Below are 22,978 nucleotides of genomic sequence, written 5' to 3'. Positions count from 1 at the left end.
GAATGTAAATAAGCTCTGGAAGATGCAAGATAGAGATACTATATTTTCGATTAAAGACGAAAGTAGTAACGATGTAGGTTTGTTAAGGAGACCTCGGCTCCAGGGCCCAGCACCCAGGGCTCCCGACCACGAGGTGGCGCTGCGGAGCAGGTCCGGGATCGCGGTCGGGCGGGTCTGGTGGCCTCCGCGAGACCAGCTCCAGGGTTGCCGCTGGTGGACACTGAGAACACACTGCAGGACAGGTGACCTAACTTGCCAATTGGATGAACACACTGTATCCACGCACAAATGCGCTTTACAACACTGGATCGTGTTTGCCTGCTGTCACTCTCCCAGCCCCAGCCACACCCCAAACTGTGTGGATTCCCTGCTCAGGAATATGGGAAAATCAGCACAACTTCTGGCTTGGATCATTTTTTCCTAATGTGTCATGATTTTTTGTTATATTATTAATTTTCCATTTTTTGAAGTTTATAACATTTACATCTTGTTTTTTCACTACAGTCCTTCAGGGTTTTTTTACATCTTAAAAAAACTTAGTCTTTATATTTAAAATGGTTTAGAGCTCACTACGTCAGTTTTTAAACATCATTTTTCCTTTTTCAAAAAAATGATTTTGATTCATGTAGCCCTTCATCGGCTAAATTTTGTTTCTGTTTTTCCAAGAAAGGCTCATGGTTTTCTTGAATTATTGCCTGTTGACGGCATCTGTCTTTTTACTTTATGCACAGCTGGGCTAAGTCGGAAACTTCTGGGTGGCATTTTCCCCCTCAGAACCTTGTAAATATTGCTTCACTGACTCCTGGCGTTGCAAACTGCATGGGAGGAAACGAAGCCTAGCCCAGCCCTTGCCCGCATGTGCAACCTGCATGATCAACCTGGGGGCACCTGTATCCTGAGCCCTCAACCCCCTGGACTCAGTTTGCTGTTGATCATTCTACATGGGATTTGTACTTTCACAGGGCAGGTAGTAGAGTCAAATATGCCATCCTTTCAGCAATGTTTAATTCTACTAAATGTGTTATTTTCATCAAAGTAAAATATGCACATAACCTGAATCAAGTCCACCCTGCCCTGCAGTTCCCCAAAACCCAATCTAATTTTCAGGTGATGACCAAAATCACACTTTCTTTTACACACACTTCCATATTGCTGAACGACAGGCTTATCATGTTTTTCCTTGATTTTTTAGATTTTAGGAAGTGTGAAAGTTGAAACTGGAGTTGCCGTCATGGCTCGGTGGTTAACGAATCCGATTAGGAACCATGAGGTTGCGGGTTCGATCCCTGGCCTCGCTCAGTGAGTTGAGGATCCGGCATTGCTGTGAGCTGTGCTGGAGGTCACAGATGCGGCTCAGATCCCTCGTTGCTGTGGCTCTGGTGTAGGCTGGCAGCTACAGCTCCGATTAGACCCCTGGCCTGGGAACCTCCATGTGTTGCGGGGGCGGCCCTAGAAAAGGCAAAAAGACAAAAAAAAAAAGTTGAAATTCTCCTAAGACTTTGCACCCTCTCTCAGCTAATACCATTTTGATGATGAGTGCCTTATGTTTTCCTGTTTTCCATATATAGGTAACATTTACTGCTTATCAGATGTTCTCATAACTGACACAGGGGTTCTCCCTGAACCCCCAAAAGCTTTCTCCACTTTCCTCACCCTGATTTTTCCCCCATCATCTTTTCTTGTCTCTCCTCCCTGCAAGGATTTGACCCTGGGACTTAGTCTCATTCCCAGGGTCTAGAGCTGAGCCGGGCTTGAATCATTACTTATGAAGTCCTTGTGAAGTGAATGGAGTGTCGGAATTACACACGCTTTCTTGTGCACCCTTTGTTTTCCCCCAAGTCCATAATGGCCTGGAATTAATCATCACCTCACGTTCTCACTTGCCTGGGTTTATATGTAATTACAATCGATCCTTTCTAAAATGTCCAAAGGAGGAGCTCCCATTGTGGCTCAGCGGAAATGAATCTGACTAGCATCCATGAGGATGCAGGTTCGATCCCTCGTTTCGCTCAGTGGGTTAAGGATGTGGCTGATTGCCATGAGCTGTGGTGTAGATCCCTTGTGGCCGTGGCCGTGGTGCAGGCTGGCAGCTACAGCTCCGATTCGACCTTTAGCCTGGGAACCTCTATATGCTATGGGTGCGGCCCTAATTAAAAAAAAAATCCAAAGGAATTGTAACCCTCGAGGCACACCTTCCCCTGCTGTAATGATACAGGGTCAGGTGGCTCCTCCCCAAGGGGGGTTCCCTGTGCGCCCCCCATTTTGGCGGAGCATCTTCCAGGAAGTTCCTGAACAGTGGGGTCAGAGGGACTGTATTGAGGTGTCACCTGTCCAGACTAAGATAGAGTCAAAACCTGGAATTCCTCTTCCCTCGGGCTCTGAGAGCACTGCTCCATCACATAGCCGAGGAGAAGCCATTGCCAGTATGGCCATTTTCTTCAGGCTCTGAAATGGTCCAGGATGTGCTCTAGACCCTGGTGTTCTGCCTTTCACCAGATGTGCCTTGTGGTGGTTCTTTGCATTGATTATACTGGGGAAAACTCTTCATTTTTTCATTTTTAAAACTAATTTCCACTCGTGTTTTCTCTTAGATTTCCTATTAGTGGGGTGTTACACTGCCTGATATTTTTTTTCCTTTTTTAGGGCCCCACCTGTAGCATATGGATGTTCCCAGGCTAGGGGTTTAATTAGAGCTGCAGCTACTGGCCTGCACCACAGCCACAGCAACACCAGATCCGAGCCACATCTGCGACCTACACTGCAGCTCATGGCAATGCCGGGTCCTTAACCCACTGAGTGAGGCCAGGGATCAAACCCACATCCTCACAGACATTTTTTTGGGTTGTTAACCCACAGAACCACAATGGGAACTCCTGCACTGCCTGAATTAATCCTCTTTTTTTTTTAAAAAAAAATCTTTTCTCTCCTGTTTTTCACTCTTTTTCTTTTACATAATTTCTCAATTTTATCTTTCAAACCTCCCACGCATGCCCATTTAAGCCCTCGTATTTTTAAGTTGCACCAAGCCCTTCCTCTCATTCTCTAATTCTTCCTTTTCCCCTCCTAACATAAACTGTTGCTATTTCTTGAACATAATATCATATATTATCTTTTGGAAGATGCTGATTATCGTGCTCTTCAAATTCTGCCTTCGATATCCATGTTTGGGCATGTTTTGACCTCTGTCTTGTGCTGAGGTCACCTCCCCCACCCAGTGTCTGGTGATTCTCTGTGACTCTGAACCTTTGAGAGGGAGGCACTAAAAAAACTGGTGGGGGCCTGTTTGTGGGTGGGGCTATGGTGAAGGGCTGTGATGCCGCGTGATTTGGATGTGTTCAGAATTTCAGGGAGTTCCTGCCGTGGCTCAGTGGTTAATGAATCGGACTAGGAACCATGAGGTTGCAGGTTCGATCCCTGGCCTTGCTCAGTGGGTTAAGGATCTGGCGTTGCCGTGAGCTGTGGTGTAGGTCGCAGACGCAGCTCAGATCCCGCGTTGCTGTGGCTCAGGCGTAGGCCAGTGGCTACAGCTCCGATTCGACCCCTAGCCTGGGAACCTCCATATGCCATGGGAGCAGCCCTAGAAAAGGCAAAAAGACAAAACAAACAAACAAAAATTGAAGTTTCCTTCAGGAAGCCCCAGGATGTGGAGTTGCTGAAGGTCTTTTCTCTGGGTCCATCAGTACTTCCAGAGAAGACACCTGTGTTACGTGAGAAGGCAGAGGGCGGTCGGGGTCTCGAAGCAGCCCCTGGACTTGCACTTCTAATTTACTGGTAACATGATGAATTGCCATGACATATTTTCTGACGTTAAACCTACTTGATCATGATGAATTTTTTTTTCTTTTTTTTTTGTGCCTTGCTAACATTTTGGATTTCTGAGTCTGTGCTCGTGAGGGCTATCTTTCTTTAACTTTCTCCTCTTGAAATGTCTCTGATGATTTTGGAACCAGGGTAACACCTTTAGCCAGTGAGTTGAGTCTTCCTTCTCCTCTACTTTCTTAAAAAGCTCATGCCAAGGTTGGTATTTCTTTTTAAATTTTTGCCAGAATTCATAAATGAATTCATCTTGCCTGAAGTTTTCTTTCTGGGAAAGTTTTCAATTATGAATTCAATTTCCTTAGTTGGCACAGGACTTTTTCTGTGTTTTTTTTGAAAATTTTATTTCGAGTCAGTTATTGCAATATATGTCTCTCATGGAATTTTCCCATTTTGCTTAAGTTGTAAAATATATTGACCTACATTTGTTCATAACGTACACCCTCTTTATCCTTTTAATATCTGGGAAATCTAGACGGATGTCCCACAGGTTTAGGCTATCAAGTCAATATTTATTGCTTTACTTTATTTCTGTTTTTCTATTTATTCTTGAGCTAAAAATTATCATTTACATATACATTTTAAGAAAATTTTCTATTTAAGTTTTCAAGTATATTACTATATAATTGCTTATATTTCCTTATGGTACTTTCAAAAATTCATGCTTTGCCTTTCTTTTTTTCTCTCTTTTTTAAAGCAGCTTTGGTAGAGATTTGCTTATGAGTTTATTTTCTTCAGAAATAATTTGATTTTAGTGTTACTCTCTAGCAATTTTGCTTTTCATGTATTTTCTGTCTTGCAAATATTTTTTTTTAGATTCGACTCCCTTTAGTTATTCCGTTTCATTTGTCTGTCCTATATTCCATATTAAATTAAATGTTTAATTCATCTATTTTCAGTCTCATTGATTAGTGAACCTAACTTGCATTTTACAGGTTTGAAGAATTAAATTTTTTTTGCATTTCATTATTTTAAACATGAATTATTTAGAAATTTATATTTCCCTCACATAATTTAAAAATTATTTTTGACAAGTCACAATTTAATTCAATTTTGGTTTAAGAACATGTTAGATCATACAGAATTAAAAAACCCCAAATCCCTGTGGCTGAAATCAACAGGATTTTCATCTCACCTACACTCCAAGTCATCATAGTTTGGCAGCCCTGTTTCCAGCCGCGGTGTGAGCGGTTTCCAGAGGGAGAAGGAGAAAAACTTTGAGAAGCTCTGAAACATTTTCTCCAGGCACCTGAAAGCGCCAGGCCTGGTTTTATTCTGCCTACAGTCACGGCCAGAACTCCTGACATAGCCACAACTGACCACAAGGGGGCAAAGGTGGGAAAGGCAGGCCTCCAAAGTGCCTGGAGGAGGCGATTGCTGGGTGGGGTAAACAGCAAAGTCCAGGACCATTGGCAGCAATTTGTTGATCCTTTTTATTTCAACCTTGTCAACTTTTGAAACTGTTCTGTATACCCGAGTTTATGCATTCTCTATTTGTAGAAAGTTGGGTTCTATAAATAGCAGATACACCTTATCTTTATTCACCTTGTTCTGTGAGATTCTGCAAGAACCCTATTCTAAGCTCCCTCTGTGGCTCTGACTTTGATTCCATCAATTTCCCCTTGCAATTGCATCCATACATGGTCAGGCTTGATTACTATATGTTTTGGTCTGCGCCCTTATCTTTACCAAAAGTGATAAAAATACTGATCAAGAGGGCTCACATACTGGCCATCTTCACAAATTCACTACTGAGCTGCACTAGTAGTTATTCTCAGCAGATGGGCATGAATTCATCTTATTCTTCCAGCACTGGTGTAAGGCCATTGCAATACTGTTATTCCTGATTTTTGCCCCAGACACACAGACCCCAGACCCTCAAGGTCCAGGTCCCTTCCTCAACCCATGCTGCTCTCAGAAGAGACAAGACGCCATCGGAGGCCAAAACAACCCTGAAAGACCCTTCTCCCCAGAAGCTGTTTCAGGGGTTCTTTGTGGCGCAAACACTCACACAAGAAATGAGCTGTTCAAGCTCTGTGTCTTGCACTCTGTCAAGTTGAAGGGCAGTTACCTGGAGGGCAGGTGTCGTTTACCTGTACACGTGGGTGCCTAGCACAGAGTGGGGCTTAGCAACATGGGGACCCAGGGGAAGAAAAAAGAGTATGAGCTGTGTAGTGTGTGTGTTCCATGGGGAGGGCGGGGTGTGTGGGGGGGGCGGTGGTCCCTGTTCTGTTACCTTCTTCCTTCTGACTCCTTCCCTGAACCTGTATCCCCTTTCTGTGGTTCATTTCTTGGGTCGTTCTCACCAGGGCTCCCACAAAGCTGTCCTGAGCCCACACACCTTCCTTCAGTGTTTCCATGGAGCTGGCCTGTCCTGGGCACTCTCAGAGCCCAGCGTGGGTGGCAGCCTGGCCAGGCTCCCGAGGTGATTGCCGTCTGCACGGCCCTCTCTGCGCCTTCTGCAGGATGGCTTTGTTTTCAGCACATCCACTGACACCACAGGGTCTTTTCTCTGTTTTCTGGCTGTATTTTCTGGTTTGGGGTTGTTTGTTTTAGGGCGTGCTTTCTGGGTTTCTTGCCCGAGAGCAATGCAGAGCAGAGGCTGCCTGTCTTAAGCCTAGAGCAGCACTGAACAACGTACTATCTGCAGAGCTCATTGCTGTTTCATTGCTTTGCCCAGCCCGGGTGCCCAGAGCAGTGTAATCCATCATTTCACACGGCTCCGTGCTGGTCCCTAGTGCGTTGTTTTAGGAAGGACTGGCCGTGCAGTGCTCCACATTTGTGCTGGCAGCCTCGCAGGTCAGGTTCTGGGCAGCCTGAGGAGGGGGTGGGTGAGTGGCATGGAGCAGCCCAGCCCAGCCCAGCCGTCCACCAGCCAAAGGCACAAGGACTCAAGGAGAGGTCACCCCAGAATTTTCCACAGCTCTGTCCGCCTCTGTTTTCTTAAAATATTCTGACATGGAGGTGGAACAACGCTTGAGGATGTAAAACTGTCCCTGGAAGAACCTTGCTGTGGCTGAGGTTGTACCAAACATAAACAGATGAGGGCATTAGGAAAAAACAGCTGGTGGATGGAAACCAGTTTCATGTGGTAGGATTCAGCGTCTACATTTCCACACTTGGAGGTCTGCATCCTGGGAACCCAGCGAGGGACCCGGTCCTGTGGCTGCGTCGGGCAGGCCCAGCAGGGCTGGCGTCCAGCCGGCCCAGGTGTCCTCAGCTCCACCCCAGGCGGTGTCCTTCTCTGGTGACCCATCTCCTCCGTGGCCTCTTTTTCCTATTTCTCACTCAGCCCTCCGGACGACGTCAATGCAAACACTTGAACTCCTGAAGACCATTCACCCTCCGCTTAACTTCAAGGTCACAGCTTCCCTCCCTGGGCTGCTGCATTTCGGCATTCTCTCTCCTTAAGGACAGCAAAGGTCGTTTTGCTTTTCAAAATCATTTCTGGTCAAACCCAGTGGGTGGGCAATGATTTTATGGGGGGTCTGAGGGCCTCCTGACCAAGTGGGTGACTCACTGCCTTCTCTGGTGTAGAGGTCAGGCCCAGGGCCACCGCTTACACCTCATTTCTCATCCTGTGTTAATGAGGCTGACCTGATTGTTTCAATGCTTGGTGCCTCGGTTCTGAGCCTAGACTTTTCTTGTCAGCTGTCATTTTTATAAGGCTGCAAAAATTCTTCCCTTTTCTCCGTAAACCTTGATGGTGACATGGGCCCAACATGGAGCGAGCTTGGTGAGAAGAACAGAAGCCAGAGGGAAGATGGTGCTTGAGGAAATCTTCCAGGGCTGATGTAGGCACTTGTGAGAGGGTGACAGTGTCCTGGGTGCCTGGGGATGTGCCGTGGGAGAAGAAGACTCTTTCTAAAATGGGACTCTACCGGGAAGGAGATAAAGTTTTCCTGTAAGAGAGGCGGGAGCTGTGCAGTGAGATGTGGATCCTCTGGTGGGACAGTCCCCCCATCCCGCCCTTTAGGGTTTCTGCTGGAGGCCAGATCCCACCGACCTTCACCCCTCCCCATCCGTCCTGGAAAAAACCCTCTTCCCTGGCACTGTCCCAGTCCTGCCCCTTCCCTCCCTCCCAAACAGCTACTGGGCCTGGGCCTGGAGGACCTGCTGGGGAGAGAGGCAACGGGGAGGAGGGGGTGGCGTGGGGAAGGGCAGCATGTGGGCGCCTCCCGGGTGCTGTCTGAGGTGCGGCCGGGCCAGTGAGGGGGCGCCCAGCCAGGATGCGGGTATGGGCGTGGGCGGCCGTCTTCTCCATCTCCGGGCATCTCTATGTGTGACAGCACTTGATGCAGGGAAGTGACCCAGTGCTCTTCCAGAAGCCGTGCCGCTGACCTGAGGCTGCACTCCAAGCCACTGACCCACAGATGAGGCTGGCCGTGCCCTGGTGCTTTCTCATAGCTACCTTTCCACTCTTCCAGAATCCAGTCCAGCCCCTCAGTGCTGCTCACTAGGCCTGGGACTCCAGCCATGTCCCCTAGGCCCCTTCCTCCCCATCTGCTCTTCCCTGTTTGGCCCTGGGTGCAGTGGAAGGGGCCCAGAGCGACTTAAATGCCACCTGCAGTTTCCCTCTCCCTCCTACTGTGTCCCTCTCTGGGACGAGTCAACTCATTCCTTGACAAAGGACTCGGTGGCCACAGTCAGGGCGGTAGGACACGGGTCGGTGAAGCTGGGGGGCCAGCGAGGCCCGGGCAGCTGCTTCCTTCCCCCCATTCTCTCAGCCTCCTCCCTGGCAATCCTGTTTTGCCTGGAGGAATGAGAATTAGAAATATGGGCATGTGCAAATAAGCTTTGGGGAAAAAGGCTTTAGGGAAAGTCTCCCCACAATGTAGTAAAAATCCCCCTAAATCCACTTCCCTGACCCCAAGACCTCTGTGTGGGAGCTGTAGGGCAGCTGTGTCCTGTGGCACCACGAGTGCTAACAACATGCAGGCCCAGGGTGGCGGCCCTACATATGCTGCCCCCACATCCCAGCCTGCATCTGTGCCTGGGGAAGGGGCTGTGGGGAGGCCCAGCTGCATCCATGCGCCTGGTCCACAGGCTGGAGAGTCAGGGCCTCCCCACAGGCTGGGTAACTAACTGCACCCAGGAAGAGCTCTCCTCCCAGCTTGGAGGTCGGAGTAATTCTGTGCCCAAGGGAGGTGGAAGCCGTCCTCCATGTCAGGTCCAGCCCCGTGGCATCACCTCAGCCCCAGTGACCCTAAGGGGAATGTGGATGGAGAGCTGCTGATGTGTCCGGTGAGAAGTAAGAATGTCTCCAGCCAGACCTTGTGGATGTGGTCGGTGAGCTTGCAGGTCTCCACCCTCTGCCTGCTCCGCCAGCCGTGACTCTGCGAGAGGAGCTGGGATGCAGTGGGGTTTTTCTCCCGCACGGCTGATGCAGCAGCCCCAGGTCTGGGATGCAGGTCTGCATTGAGGGAAGGTCATGGTCATGTCTTGGGTTCTGTTCACCTGGCTGGATGGACAGGCTTCTCAGCCAGTCTAAGACCAATGGGATTCCTCCCCGAGTCTTCCTTGGAGCCTCTGCTCTGGGTTTTGGCAATGCCCTTTATGCGCCTGAGACACGTTTCAGCCTTTGAAAGCCGGGGAGAGAGGGACTGGTCTCAAATGCTTTTGAAATTCAGTCATTATGGGCACGTTTTGTGGGTCTTACAGATTTTTGGACTCTTTAAAAAATAAGGCACCATCAGAAAGTTGGCGTTGAGAGGAATTAGCATCCGAAGGACCAAAGGGCTATGAAGACCCCACCCCACGCATTCCCCACTGCTGCCCTGAAGTGGACTCCATGCCTCCGAGGTGCAGAGTCTGGAAGGGGCCCAGGACCCTCCACTCTTTGACTTTTGACTCATGAAGGTAAGAGAATTTAATCAATGTTCTTTGATTCTTGGACATTAACTTAATAGTTTAGCTTTCTTCTCTCCCTGAAAAATTATGAAAGGAGGTTTATCTTTAAATGTGGGACATTTCCACGTTAGTGTTTTATTTTGCAGTATCTTAGGGGCTATCATTTTATTTCTCCGTGGACCTCACAGAGGGGATGCTGGACAAAGTGACTGGACCATCGTTTGTGATGGGAAATTGAATAAGGACTAAACCTTTGGTCTTAGTCATGCAAAGGTACAGAAATCACTTAATTGGTGAAGTTTCAGAGCCATTTCAGAGCCCTCTGGGGACAAAACCTAGGTTGACCAGTGGAGGTCCCGCAAGGACCTCCCAGGCTGTTGGCGATGGAGGATGGACCTATTGACGTGTGCTGGGGTGGGGAGGAGGTCCCCATAGCGGGGAGGGGGTCCCCAGGCGGGGTTCCTCCACCTGGCAGGATGGCCGCATCCTCGGCTAACCAGGGGATAATGGCTAAACTAAGGGGGTTAAAGGACAAGGTCTGGCAGGACTTTTAATCCCCTATTCTGTGTTTTTTTCCATGGGGACAAACAGCATCACTGTAACATTCCTGGTCTCCTTCCACTTTCATTCATGCCCTCCACTGACCTTTTATCAATATTACTGATGGCTATTTTTATTGAAACAATTTTTAGAGCAGTTTTGGGTTCACAGCAAAATTGAGAGGAAGGTACAGAGATGTCTCATGTACCCCCAGCCCCCCACAGGCACAGCCTCCCCCATTATCAACAGCCCCACCAGATGGTACTTTTGTTACAATTGATGACTTTGACACTGATGCATCATTGTCACCCCAAGTCCACAGTTTACATTACAATTCAGTTTTGGTGTTGTACATTCTTTGGGTTTGGACAAACAACATCTATCCATCACGATGGTACTGTACAGTATTTTCACTGCCCTAAAAATCCTCTGAACTCTGCCTGTTCATCCGTCTCTTCCTCCTTCCCCACTCCTGGCAACCACTGATCTTTTTATTATCTCCATAGTTTTGCTTTTTCTAGAATGTCACATAGTTGGAATCATGTAGTACGTAGCCTTTTCAGATGGGCTTCGTTTACTTAGAAACACGCATTTAAGTTTCCTCCATGGCTTGATAGCTCATTTCTTTCTTTTAGTGCTGAGTAGTCGTCCATTGTCTGGATTCTAACATAGTTGATTTATCCATTCACCGACCAATGGACACCTTGGCTGCTTCCAAGATTTTGGCAATTATGAATAAAACATCCAGATGTTGGGCCTTCGCTGGGGACCAGCTGGGTGGCCCCACCTGGCCGGCACCCCCACGGCTGGGTAAAGTGCGGTCGCAGCCCTGTGTCCCTTGTCCTCATCCTCCTTTCTGCCTGGTCTGACCCCCATTTGTCTTTGAGGACTGCCCCTTTCAGAGCCATCTCCAAAGGACTCATTCCAGGGTGGCAGGCGATTTTGTAAGGGGACATGTGTCCAGCGTTATCGGGGCAGGCCTGGTGCTCGTCTGAGGCTGAGAGTGGACCGCTTACAGCTTACCAACCCCTTTACGTGGTCAGATAACTGGGCTGGCCCGCGTCTCAGCCGGGGGGCCTTGTTGTCCGGGCGAGTTCCCCTGAGCACCGGCCTGAGGAAGCACCACCTTGCATCCATGTCCTCTGTCCTCTCCCTCGGCCGCGCCTGAGGTTTTCCCTTGAGCCGCGCGAGACCTGTTCTCTCCATCCTGGCTCCCTTCCCTCTCATCCTGTGTTTCTCGCTCCTCCTTCCGAACTGTGCTGTAAGGCCCTCTCTCGAGAGCCCCTGCTGACGTTTTCCAAGGAAGAATTCCCAAGCAGGACCGGCAGGAAGATGCCTCCTGCTGTGGGGGATTGGGCGTGGCCAAAGAGCTCCCTGAGTGGTCTGAGTTTATTGCTATGATGACTGAAGCATTGATTCTCGAGCGGAGGGCGGGCACACGGCTCTCGCGGCTCAAGGATGGGTTTGCACAGATGCTCTAGCAGACACTGGCCGTCATCTGAACTCTGATGTTTTCCGAGCTCCATACTCACTGTCATAGCTTCCTTCTCGGAAGTGAACTTGTCACCAGTTGTTTCCTGCTTATGTTATTTTTATAGAGCACCCACACGAGAAAACCAACAAGAAAACCACCAAGAAGCGGATTCTTATCCCAGCTGACTTTTTTAGCTCCTTGTACAGAGTACAGAAAACAGTTGCTGTTCCGATTTCATGCAATAAGGCAGAATGAAGAGTATTCCTAAAGTGACTTTGCAGGATGTGCTTTATTTTAAGTCAGTCCTGAACCCAAACTACATAAGATCATTTTTTGGGACATATTCTAGGCCATTCAGTGATTCTTCTCAGAAACTGTATTTTAATATGGAATGAAAACTACATTTCAATCATAGATTTGTCATGCTACATTGCTACTTAATGAAGAGGTGGTATGACCAATAATAATAATTTAAGAAAAGGCCGTTTTTTTATTTCCCCAAGCGCAATATACATATTTCTTTCATAATTAGGAACTTAAAAAACCCGTCTCAGATGTAAAAATGTGGATTGGAATATGTAAACTCGTTGATATACCTGAAAAACAGGGAGAAAATGTCACATACTGGAAAAACCACTGCGGTGAGTCATGGAAATGGGAGGAAGCCGGGGGTGTGGGGGTGTGGAGGAGAGCTCAGACCTTGGTTGTAAGAGTGACAAGTCCAAGGGACCCCCCCCTCCAGCCGGGTGGCATCTGTCACCTCCCTCCGGGGTCTGGGCTTCATAGAGGTGGGGGTGGGGCAGTAACTCTCTGAACCAGAAAAGCCACCACCTGGGAATGAGTCACCAGCTGGGCCTCAGCAACGCCAAGTCCATATATTTGTTTTGCTGCTTTTTTTTTCTTTTTTCTTTTTTTTTTTTCCTGAGAAGTCACTGGTGTTTAAGGGAAAGATTTTCTTAGTCTTCGGTTAAAATAAGGCAGTACGAGTGTCACTAAGGTTATCTTTTTGCTTAGAATGAGGCTTTTCCTTCCACTGGCATCGCCATGGGTCACTGGCTCCCTCCATCTTTCCCCTAGAAATATGCGTCGAAGTCATCAGCCCCCCCATTCTGTTGCGTATGGGGGCGCAGAGAGCCCTGCATTGTAGCATCGCTTCTGGAGGGCGCTGTCCCTCAGGACAAGTCTTTCCTTCCTCCTCCGTCTCCTGCTCTGTTTCTCTGAGGGACGAGATCCATAAACAACCCCTGCACATAGTCCATCCAACACAACACAAGACCCCGTGGACTAAAACATAAAGCACATAGCCCTGATTTCAGAGAAATGGAATTACGTGGAACTTTCTAGCAGTGTCTTCACTCGCCAGGCAGCTCCGACCGCAGAAGGAAGCCCACGCCCTGTGCACCTGTCGGGAGAGAAACCATTTCCATCGGACGAGAAATGCTGAGCTCTTAGGAGAATATTGTGCTTTTCTTTTCTTTTTTTTTTCTTTTTCTTTTGAAAATCCCCATGTTAACTTGGCTTGCAGGCTGTGGCCTGGGGCGTCAGTTTGTTTTCTCTCTGGTCCATTTGATCATGGTTTCTGGCGAACGGTACAGGAATATTAATTTGGCATAGAGATCCTCCTCCAGTTCCAGCTCCCCGGTCTCTCGAACTAGAAAAATATCTGTGCACAGCTTCAAGATCCGATCCACATTTGGAAGCTCTTCAAACATTATGGAGTGAGAAATCCCACTGAAGAATTCACGGACAAACTTCCCAATCACCAGGACAACTGAAGCATATAATCCCATAATGCTGGGGGAAAAAAAAAAAGAGGTAGAAATTGGATCTAGCAGTTAAATATAGTTAATAGAACACATCTAAAGAAAAACTAGTAACATCTTCTCTCAAACTCCATGTAAGATACGACAGACATACTTACCAAAGCTTGCATTTTTTTTTCTCTTTGGTGAAAACACGTACTTTTTTTTTCTGATTAAAAAGGTAGTACATGATCTTTGTAAAAAGAAAAAAAAACTTACACATTACAGACCTATAAAACTTGAAAAATAAAAGTCCTTTGAAATCTCACATTCTGGAAACAACCAATGTTAACAGTTTCATGTATGAACTGCAGGTGGTTTTCCTGCATATTTTATACACATGAGCTACATAAAATATGCAGTAGAAATGCCATTGTACTATAGATGCTTTTCTTTTTTCTTTTTTGCTTTTTTAGGGCTGCACCCTCAGCATGTGGAGGTTCCCAGGCTAGGGGTCAAATCGGAGCTATATCCGCCGGCCTACGCCACAGCCACACAACGCAGGATCTGAGTGGTGTCTGTGGCCTACACCACAGCTCATGGCAATGCCAGATCCTTAACCCACTGAGCAAGGCCAGGGATCGAACTGGCAACCTCATGGTTCCTAGTCGGATTCGTTTCCACTGCACCGTAGCGGGGGCTCCACACTTTTCTGTGCTTAGGACTTTTCCACCTTTCTCAGAGATTCGTGTTTAAAATAAAATCTGGGCAGAAGATCATTCTGAGAAATGCAAAACTTTCTACTAGTGTCTTGTAGGGGATGTGCCTGACCTAGGATTTAAGTGTCAGAACATGATGAAGTGGGAACGACAGGCATATCCAAAACTGTGATTTTTAACTGACCCTCTATCTGCTAAGGTCAGGAGGAAACGTAAGCGGAAAAGAGATAACTCTATGCCGACTTTTAGTTTAAACCCTGAACTGGGAGTTCCCATCGTGGCGCAGTGGTTAACGAATCCGACTAGGAACCATGAGGTTGGGGGTTCAGTCCCTGCCCTTGCTCAGTGGGTTAACGATCCAGCGTTGCCGTGAGCTGTGGTGTAGGTTGCAGACTCGGCTTGGATCCCGCGTTGCTGTGGCTCTGGCATAGGCTGACAGCTACAGCTCCGATTGGACCCCTAGCCTGGGAACCTCCATATATCGCGGGAGTGGCCCAAAGAAATAGCAAAAAGACAAAAAAAACAAAAAACAAAAAAAACCCCCTGAATTGTACACAGGCATAAAAAGAGGGCAATCAAGTCATTTGTAGCAACATGGATGCACCTAGAAATTCTCATTCTAAGTGAAGTAAGTCAGGCAAAGACAGATATCGTAGGATATCATTTATATGTGGAATCTAATAAAAATGATATAAATGAAATTATTTACAAAATAGAAACAGACTCTCAGGCATAGAAAACACACTTATGGTTGCCAAAGGGGAGGGCTGGGGGGAGAGATGGCCTGGGGTTTGGGATCGACTTATGCACCCTGCTGTGTTTGGAATGATTGGTCAATAGGGACCTGCTGTACAACACAGGGAACTCAACTCAATATGCTGTGATAATCTATATGGGAATGGATATGTAGGGTGTATATATATATATATGAGAATGTATATATAAATATATACGAATCACTCTGCTGTACAGCAGAAATCCACACAACATTGTAAATCAACTACACATCAATAAAAATTTTAAAAAAGAATATCATAAAAAAACCCACAGATCTTGCTTTTGGGAAAAACAAAACCAAACCCTGAATTGCACCAAACTGCTGTAACAGGAAGTCAAGAAGCTGCAAGTTACGGTCTGGTCCCGTCCTTGGTAGTGTGACTCATACGGGGTATCTTAACTTCTTGGGACTCTGGCTCTGCAGTTTTTAAAATGAAACGCCAAGACTCTGGGAGTTCCTATTGTGGCTCAGTGGGAATGAATCTGACTAGCATCCATGAAGATGCAGGTATGATCCCTGGCCTCACTCAGTGGGTTAAGGATCCGGCTTTGCCATGAGCTGTGATGGAGGTTGCAGATGTGGCTCAGATCTGGCGTTGCTGTGGCTGTGGCCGTGGTGTAGGCCGGCAGCTACAGCTCCAATTCAACCCCTGGCTTGGGAACCTCCATATGCCTCGGGTGTGACCCTAAGAAGACAAAAAGAAAAGAAAAGGAAGGCCAAGAATCTGCAAATTCTAATAATACAGCCATAACACTTGAGAAGTCTAAGAAAACAAAAGACTTAGCCTGCTCCACTTGCTGAGACGCAGAGGTGAACGCTCATAACTGCCGGTTGCTGGATGGTGCCTTACCCGTAGCCGGCCAGGAACCCCAGGCTAGGGGGGCTGACCTTGTCGTTGAAGACCACCAGCTCCAGGGCCTGGGCTTCCTGGTTGTATAATCTATTTCCAGTCAGGTTGAGAACCCACCACTCACTGTTCGACTTCGTTGTATTGTCTCTGGACAAAATGATGGTGATGTTCATGAAATTATTTTCTGGAGAAGGAGAAACGTGACAGCAAATTAGCAGGAGAGATGAAAGAGTTAATGTGCATCGATCAAACAGCTCCCAGATAGCAAACCCTGGCTAGAGGCGGAGGGTTCCGGGATGGGGACGCGTGGGCATGTCAACTCTGCCAGTGGAAAAGGAGGCGTGGGCCTGGGGTGGAGGGGTCTCTCTTGTCTGCTAAGGGGCCAGGCCTGTTGCTACGTGACACAGCAGCCAAAGTCCAGGGAGAGGCGGAGACCCATCGCTGGGGCATCTTTGCTGGTAATTCCAGACAACTAAGCGGTCATTTAAAATTTCCAGGCTAGGGGTCAAATCAGAGCTGCATCTGCGACCCACACCACAGCCAGGACACCACTGGGTCCTTAACCCACTGAGCCAGGCCAGGGATCGAACCCACATCCTCATGGAGACAGCATTGGCTTCGTAACCTGCAGAGCTACATGGAACCTCTGTAACAACTGACTTTTGGTTGAACTGATCCCTTCCTGTTACCGTCGCTCACCAAGTGTCTTTGAAGAGGAAGGCACTCTAAGAGGTGCTACAGGGTCATCAAGTCCCATGCAGCCCAGCTCAATGAGAAGGGCCATGTCCACAAACTCATTCATGGGCACGTGGCCACCCCCACAGGACCTTCACCGGTGAGGCCTGTTAGCTGGGAGAGACTACTTCTTGTTGGTATGATCCCCGAGGGCTTCCTGGAGGAGGGAACATTTGAGCTGAGTTTTGCTGGGTGAGAAGTTTAATGGATGGAGACCTACTACTGGTCCTCCATCACCCTTGGGCTGAATCAGGTCCATTTCTTGCTATCTCTTTACTGTTCTTACTGTAGGGCCTTCAGAATTCACGCTGTGTGAGGGAGTTTTCTGCCAAAGATACGGCTGCTCACAGAAACAAGTAAACAGATTCTAACCATGGGATTTAAGTCCCCAAGTCACAGTGGAAAAGGAGCTGCAAAGGAGCATGATAAAGGCTGCAGATGCAAACCAGAGAGGCTGAACAAGAGCAAGGTTAAGAAAGGCTCTGAACCCACTCTCCTCATTCTTACCAGACAGAAGTTGCTTTATAGGCTTGGAGTTTGAGTCGCTGGGGGCTTTCACGTAGTACGGGTAAATCCTCTCTATGGTCCTGGACATCAAGAGAGAGATAGGTGATTATGTGTTTGTTGTTTTACCTCCGTAACAGTGAATTTTTGTAGCTATTTTGGACCTCATTTCAAACAAATAATAGTGAGGGTCTTCCTGTAACTATGCAACGTGCAGCTGTCAGCTGCTAGGTCTCCACTATCATCAGAAATCTCTGAAGACAAATGAATTCCCCAGGGTCTTTTTTTTTTTTGTCTTTTTGCCATTTCTAGGACCGCTCCCACGGCATATGCAGGTTCCCAGGCCAGGGGTTTAATCCGAGGTAGCCGCTGGCCTACGCCACAGCCACAGCCACAGCAACGTGGCTGCGACCTACACCACAGCTCACGGCAATGCCAGATCCTTAACCCACTGAGCAAGGCCAGGGATCGAACCTGCACCCTCATGGTTCCTAGTCGGATTTGTTAACCACTGCGCCACGACGGGAACTCCGCACGCACATGTTTGCAGAGGAGATTCTGCACTAGATACACACACTTCCCAGCACAGTGATCAACTTACACCGGCGTCGTGGAACTTTCCATGTCGTTGCCGGCTATCATTTTAGCGATACTCTTCCGTGTATTATTTTTAAGAGGAAAAGAAAGCTTATCTGTTGCTATTTCTGCTTTTGCACCCAGACTCATGTTTCTGTGAAGGAAAAAAGAAAGAGTTCAGTGTCAGGGGTTATTCAGACGTCTGTAGGAGAGATTCAAAACTCACTGAACTTCCGATCTCCCCAAGTTTCACTGGCTCCACAGCTGTCAACCCCAACCTTCCTATCCACCTCACCTTTACCTCCTCCTCTTAGTCAAGTTACTCACATCCAGGGAGGCCGAAACACCTTTAAAACAGACCACAGGGGAGGAGGAAGAGTGTGGGGGCCCCAAGGGAAACAGCTTTGACGCTCTCACAGGGATTCTGACACTTCACATTAACCCAACGATGCTCATCTCCATGGAGACTCATAGACCCCACGTCTGTCTGTCTGTCTGTCTTTCTTTCTTTCTTTCTTTTACCTTTTCTAGAGACACTCCCATGGCCTATGGAGGTTCCCAGGCTAGGGGGCCGATTGGAGCTACAGCTGCCAGCCTACACCACAGCCACAGCAACGCTGGATCCTTAACCCACTGAGCGAGGCCAGGGACCGAACCCGCAACCTCATGGTTCCTAGTCGGATTCGTTAACCACTGCGCCACGATGGGAACTCTGACCCCATGTTTTCAAAAGAATGATCACAATGAGATGTCCCCTCACACCTGTCAGGATGGTGTCATCACAAAGCAACAAACTGCACGTGTTGGTGAGGGTGTGGAGAACAGGGAACTCCTGTTCACTGTTGGTGGGATGTAACCTGGTGCAGCTGCTGTGGAAAACAGCATGGAGGTTCCTCGAAATGTTAAAAATGTTAAAAATATAGAGCTACCATGTAATCAAGCAAACCCACTTCTGGGTATTTCTCCAAAGAAATGACAACACTACATTGAAAAGATATCTGCACCCCATGTTCATAGCAGCATTGTTTCCAATACCCAAGATAAGGAAGCAACCTAAGTGTCCATCCATAGATAAGTGAATAAAGAAGATGTGGTGTCTACAAGCAGGGGGATTTTTTTTGGCCATTAAAAAATGAAATCTTGCTAATTATGACAACACGGATGGACCTTGAGGGCTTTGTGTTTGGTGAAAGAAGTCCGAGAACGACAAATACTGTGTGATCTCACTTCTAAGTGGAATCTTAGAAAACTGCACAAAACCGGAACTCACAGATACAGAGAATGAATTGGTGGTTCCCAGAGGTGAAGGGGGCCAGGGGTGGGTGGGTGGATGAAATGGGTGAAGAGGGTCGACAGGTACAAACTGCCACTTATACCCTAGGTAAGTCACAGGGATGGAATGTGCAGGGTGGTGACTGTAGTGCATGCTTCTTACATATTTGAAAGTTGCGAAGCCAGCAGATCTTAAAAGTGCTCATGACGAGAAAAAAAAAAAGTAACTGTGTGGGGAGAGATGTAAGCTAGACTTCTTGTGGTGACCATTCTGCAATATATTCAACAATTAAGTCATTACGTTGTGCTCCTGAAACTAAAATAATGCTACCTGTTAATTATGTCTCAATTAAAAAAAGACTGTTCAATCAGAAATTGATTTTTCATTTTGGGGGGCAGCTCTTCCATTTTGGGGGGGAGCTCTTCCAAGGAAAGGCTAGGATGTACATTGGGGGCAGTAGAGAATTCCAAGTGAGCGATTCGGGACATTTAAAAGGAGAAAATAAAGTTAACTTTATTCAAGAATGAGTTCTTTAAATCCTGAGCAGCCTCCTTCAAAATCTCTCTTTGCTATTTCCTTGTGAATTCAGATTCTAGAAGGCTCTCTTCCTTACCTATCATGATTCTCTCTTAATCCCAACCCCGAAGCTGGTATTGTGGGCCCAAATGAACCAATCACATGACATCTCAGAGTCCTGAGCCCAGTGAGCGATGGAAGAAACTAAGGTGTTCAGCTGCGGTATTGTGCCCTGGCCCCCCAAGTGGCCCCACTGACACGTCGGGGCTTTTGGATACAAGAACTTGAACCTGAGAGGGGCTGTGTGGTGGCCACACACTGGCTGGAGGCTCAGTTAGTGGGAAGGAATCTCCTGGGGCTCGCCTGTCCTAGGACTGCCAAGGTGCCCTTCACTTGGTGGGAAGAGCTGCAGCCCCTGTTGGAGGCAGGCAAGGGGACTGCAAATGCTTTATCCTTTCTTTTTCTTTTTCTTTTTCTTTTTAGGGCTGCACCTGTGGCATATGGAAATTTCCAGACTAGGGGCTGAGTCGGAGCCGCAGCAGCTGGCCTACACCACAGCCACAGCAATGCCAGATCCGAGCCCCATGTGCAGCTTGCAGCAACACTGAACCAGGGATTGAACCCACATCCTCAAGGACACTAGCTGGGTTCTTACCCACTGAGATACAATGGGAACTCTAGCAAGTTTTTTTATTATTGAGACCAAACTCCAAGCTCAAGGAAATCTAACAATCTACCTGACTCGATTTCATTTTTTCAGTCATCACCCTCTTTTTTTCTTTCTTTCTTTCTCTCTTGTTCACAGAGCTCGCTGCCAGCCTCCTTAAAGCTGAAGTTATTAGAAAAAAGGAAAACGAAAAATTTCTTCATTTGACTCTCAGGCAAATCATTATTTAATAGACAGAAATGTTAGCTATAACATCGAATAAATGTTCCCAAGGTCACGTCAACCAAGATCCACACATTACTCTGATTTTTCTATCCTTCCACACCCCCCCACCCCACCCCGAGATCAGACTGGGGAAAGGGGGAAATTATGCACGGAAATACAGTAACTACCTCTGAATACTCCATGAAAAAACAACAGAGAAGCTACTATTGTGGTCCATGAGTTCGCTTATCATTTTCTGCTTACTGGGGGGGCTGATGGTCCACAAAGAATTTGAGTTTCCTTCCAGTTCTGCTACTGTTATGTCTTCTTTTTCATAATTTTCCAGAAATTGCATAGCACCCTGCGTGCACACAAATACACGTGCGTAAATAGATCATATTCCTGAGGATGTGTAAGACAGTAACTGCTCCTCCTCTTAACTGACCACATCAAGGTCTTTCTTCCTCTGAAAGGCACATCCCTGCGATGGGTCAGGTGTGTTCTGCGGCACTAACAGCTCCCAGCCGCATCCCCAAGCCCTAGGGGTGACAGAGCCACACCCATAGCCACGAATCACTTAGTTAAACAGTAAACAACACTACTCAGCCATAAAAAAGAACAAAATAATGCCATTTGCAGCAACATGGATGGAACTAGAGACTCTCATCCTGAGTGAAGTAAGTCAGAAAGAGAAAGACAAATACCATATGACATCACTTATATCTGGAATCTAATATATGGCACAAAGGAACCTTTCCACAGAAAAGAAAATCATGGACTTGGAGAATAGACTTGTGGTTGCCAAGGGGGAAGGGGAGGGAGTGGGAGGGACTGGGAGCTTGGGGTAAATAGATGCAGAATGTTGTCTTCGGGATAGATTAGCAATGGGATCCTGCTGTGTAGCACTGGGAACTCTGTCTAGTCACTTATGATGGAACACGTAATGTGAGAAAAAAGAATGTATAAATGTATGTGTAACTGGGTCATCATAGTGTACAATAGAAAAAAATATATATGTAAATAAATGATAAAAAAAGAAAAAAATCAGATGCACTAAAGAAAGAAATGCATCAATTACCAAGGAACGTGCCTTTCATGAGAGTGAAATTTAATCTACCCAGAACAGCCTGGCCCTTCCTCACAGCTGCCACCCCTTGAGATCAGTTTTGAGAGTGTACATCACAGGCCGATGATTTGATAAAAGAGAAAAGCACCTGTTTGTCCACTCACTTTAAAAATTCACTATTTGTAAAGTAAATTTCAATGATGAAGAATCATGCTATTATATTAATAAAATTATAGAATATAGAGAAAAGAGTAACATATCCCTGTTTTATACAGTAGAGGATGCCAAACTTATTTTATTTTACTTTATTATTTATTATTATTATTATTATTATTTTGCTTTTTTAGGGCCGCACCTGCAGCATATGGAAGTTCCCAGGCTAGGGGTCAAACAGAGACCTATAGCCAAAGGGGTCAAAATCCACCACAATTTAACAAATTTAAAAAAATTAAAAAGGAGCAACCCCTGTTGTGCTTAAGACGAAAATGCTCTGAATTAAAATTGTTTACTAACACTTAGGTCTGGTAATACAGACATAACACCTTAGAGGATCCAAGTGGCCAGCGGCCAAGAACCTGCTGGGGTACACCTGATGCCCCCTGGAAGTTGTGGCTGGCAGCTCAGGCCACAGCCAAGTGGTCACTAAGGTGACACCCAGTCAGCTGGCCCAGATGACAGGTCTTCGTAGAGACTGACCGCACGTGTTTACTTACAGTGTCCCTAGAAAAAGCTTTCATAAATTTATTAAACTTGGGCTGGTCCATAACTTTCAGCTGGCTTTGCTGGGCACTCATGGTGAAAATAGGCTGGAAAACAAAGACACGCGGAGGGGTTAGTATCCCAAAGCTCTTCTCTGCATCCTGGGTTCCGAGAAAAACATTTCTGCAATGGGACCCAGGGAGGACCCTGATGGCGCTGGCCTCTGTGATGGCTCTGTGAAGTGATGGTCCCTGTCCCTAACACCAGACAGACCATCTCTTCACTGCCTCCTGCACCCCGGTTCATAATTACTTCACTGCCTCCTAGTTCATAATTACATGAACTGCACCCCAGTTCATAATTACATGTTCGCAGAACAGTCAAAATCAGACAGGGAACAAGTCAAACCTAAGTAAGTACCCTCTGGGTAGAGCCCTGTGCTAGGCAAGGTCTAGGTGGGGGGCAGGGAGACCCCGAGAAGGCACGCAATTACCTGGTACCCGCCCAGGGTAATTGTGACCGAGACATCCAGGGGCTGGTTGATCACCCCGGCGACTGATTTGATGAGAGACATGAAGAGCAGGGGAAACCAGACGATGCAGATGAGCAGCACGATAATCATGCCACCCATGCCATACTTGACCACCTTCTTCTTCTTCTGCCCCCGGGGCTGCGGGTACCTCTGCAACAGACGGGCCACGGCTCAGGCAGGTGGGCAGGCGGCGGGGGGCAGGTGGGCTGGGGGAAAGGGCAGGCACTCTTTCTGCAGGTCGGCCCCTAAATTTGGTCCTGAATCTGCTCTGAACCAACCCCGTTCCAACCTGGGCACAAGGTGAGCAGGGATGTGGGGCTATGAGGAGCTCCTACACGTCTACAGTGGTGGCACCATGGGCGCATCGCAGCCCAAGCAACTTTCCCCTTAAAGAGGCTGGGTGGGTTTGCGGGGTGGCAAGTTTGCTGGGGGTGGAC

The 22,978-nt window shown here is 47.4% G+C and overlaps 1 protein-coding gene across 1 annotated transcript in view; it reads right to left on the bottom strand.

The window, feature by feature from the left end:
- Positions 1-10,446: 10,446 nt before the first annotated feature.
- The window catches only part of PIEZO2 (piezo type mechanosensitive ion channel component 2), a 302,891-nt gene continuing 290,359 nt past the window's right edge, over positions 10,447-22,978 (bottom strand). The window contains exons 46-52 of the mRNA XM_047793685.1: positions 22,503-22,691; positions 22,024-22,116; positions 20,433-20,605; positions 17,610-17,738; positions 17,012-17,091; positions 15,770-15,953; positions 10,447-13,474 (exon numbers count right to left, since the gene is read on the bottom strand). Of these exons, the coding sequence (XP_047649641.1) occupies positions 13,222-13,474; positions 15,770-15,953; positions 17,012-17,091; positions 17,610-17,738; positions 20,433-20,605; positions 22,024-22,116; positions 22,503-22,691 (1,101 nt within the window). The 3' untranslated portion in view covers positions 10,447-13,221. The remainder of the gene's footprint in view (positions 13,475-15,769; positions 15,954-17,011; positions 17,092-17,609; positions 17,739-20,432; positions 20,606-22,023; positions 22,117-22,502; positions 22,692-22,978) is intronic.

The sequence above is a fragment of the Phacochoerus africanus genome, chromosome 8, assembly GCF_016906955.1.
Source record: "Phacochoerus africanus isolate WHEZ1 chromosome 8, ROS_Pafr_v1, whole genome shotgun sequence".
Lineage (NCBI taxonomy): Eukaryota > Metazoa > Chordata > Mammalia > Artiodactyla > Suidae > Phacochoerus > Phacochoerus africanus.
Note: the sequence above shows the minus strand (reverse complement) of the source record. Positions and strands in the feature narration are given on the sequence as shown.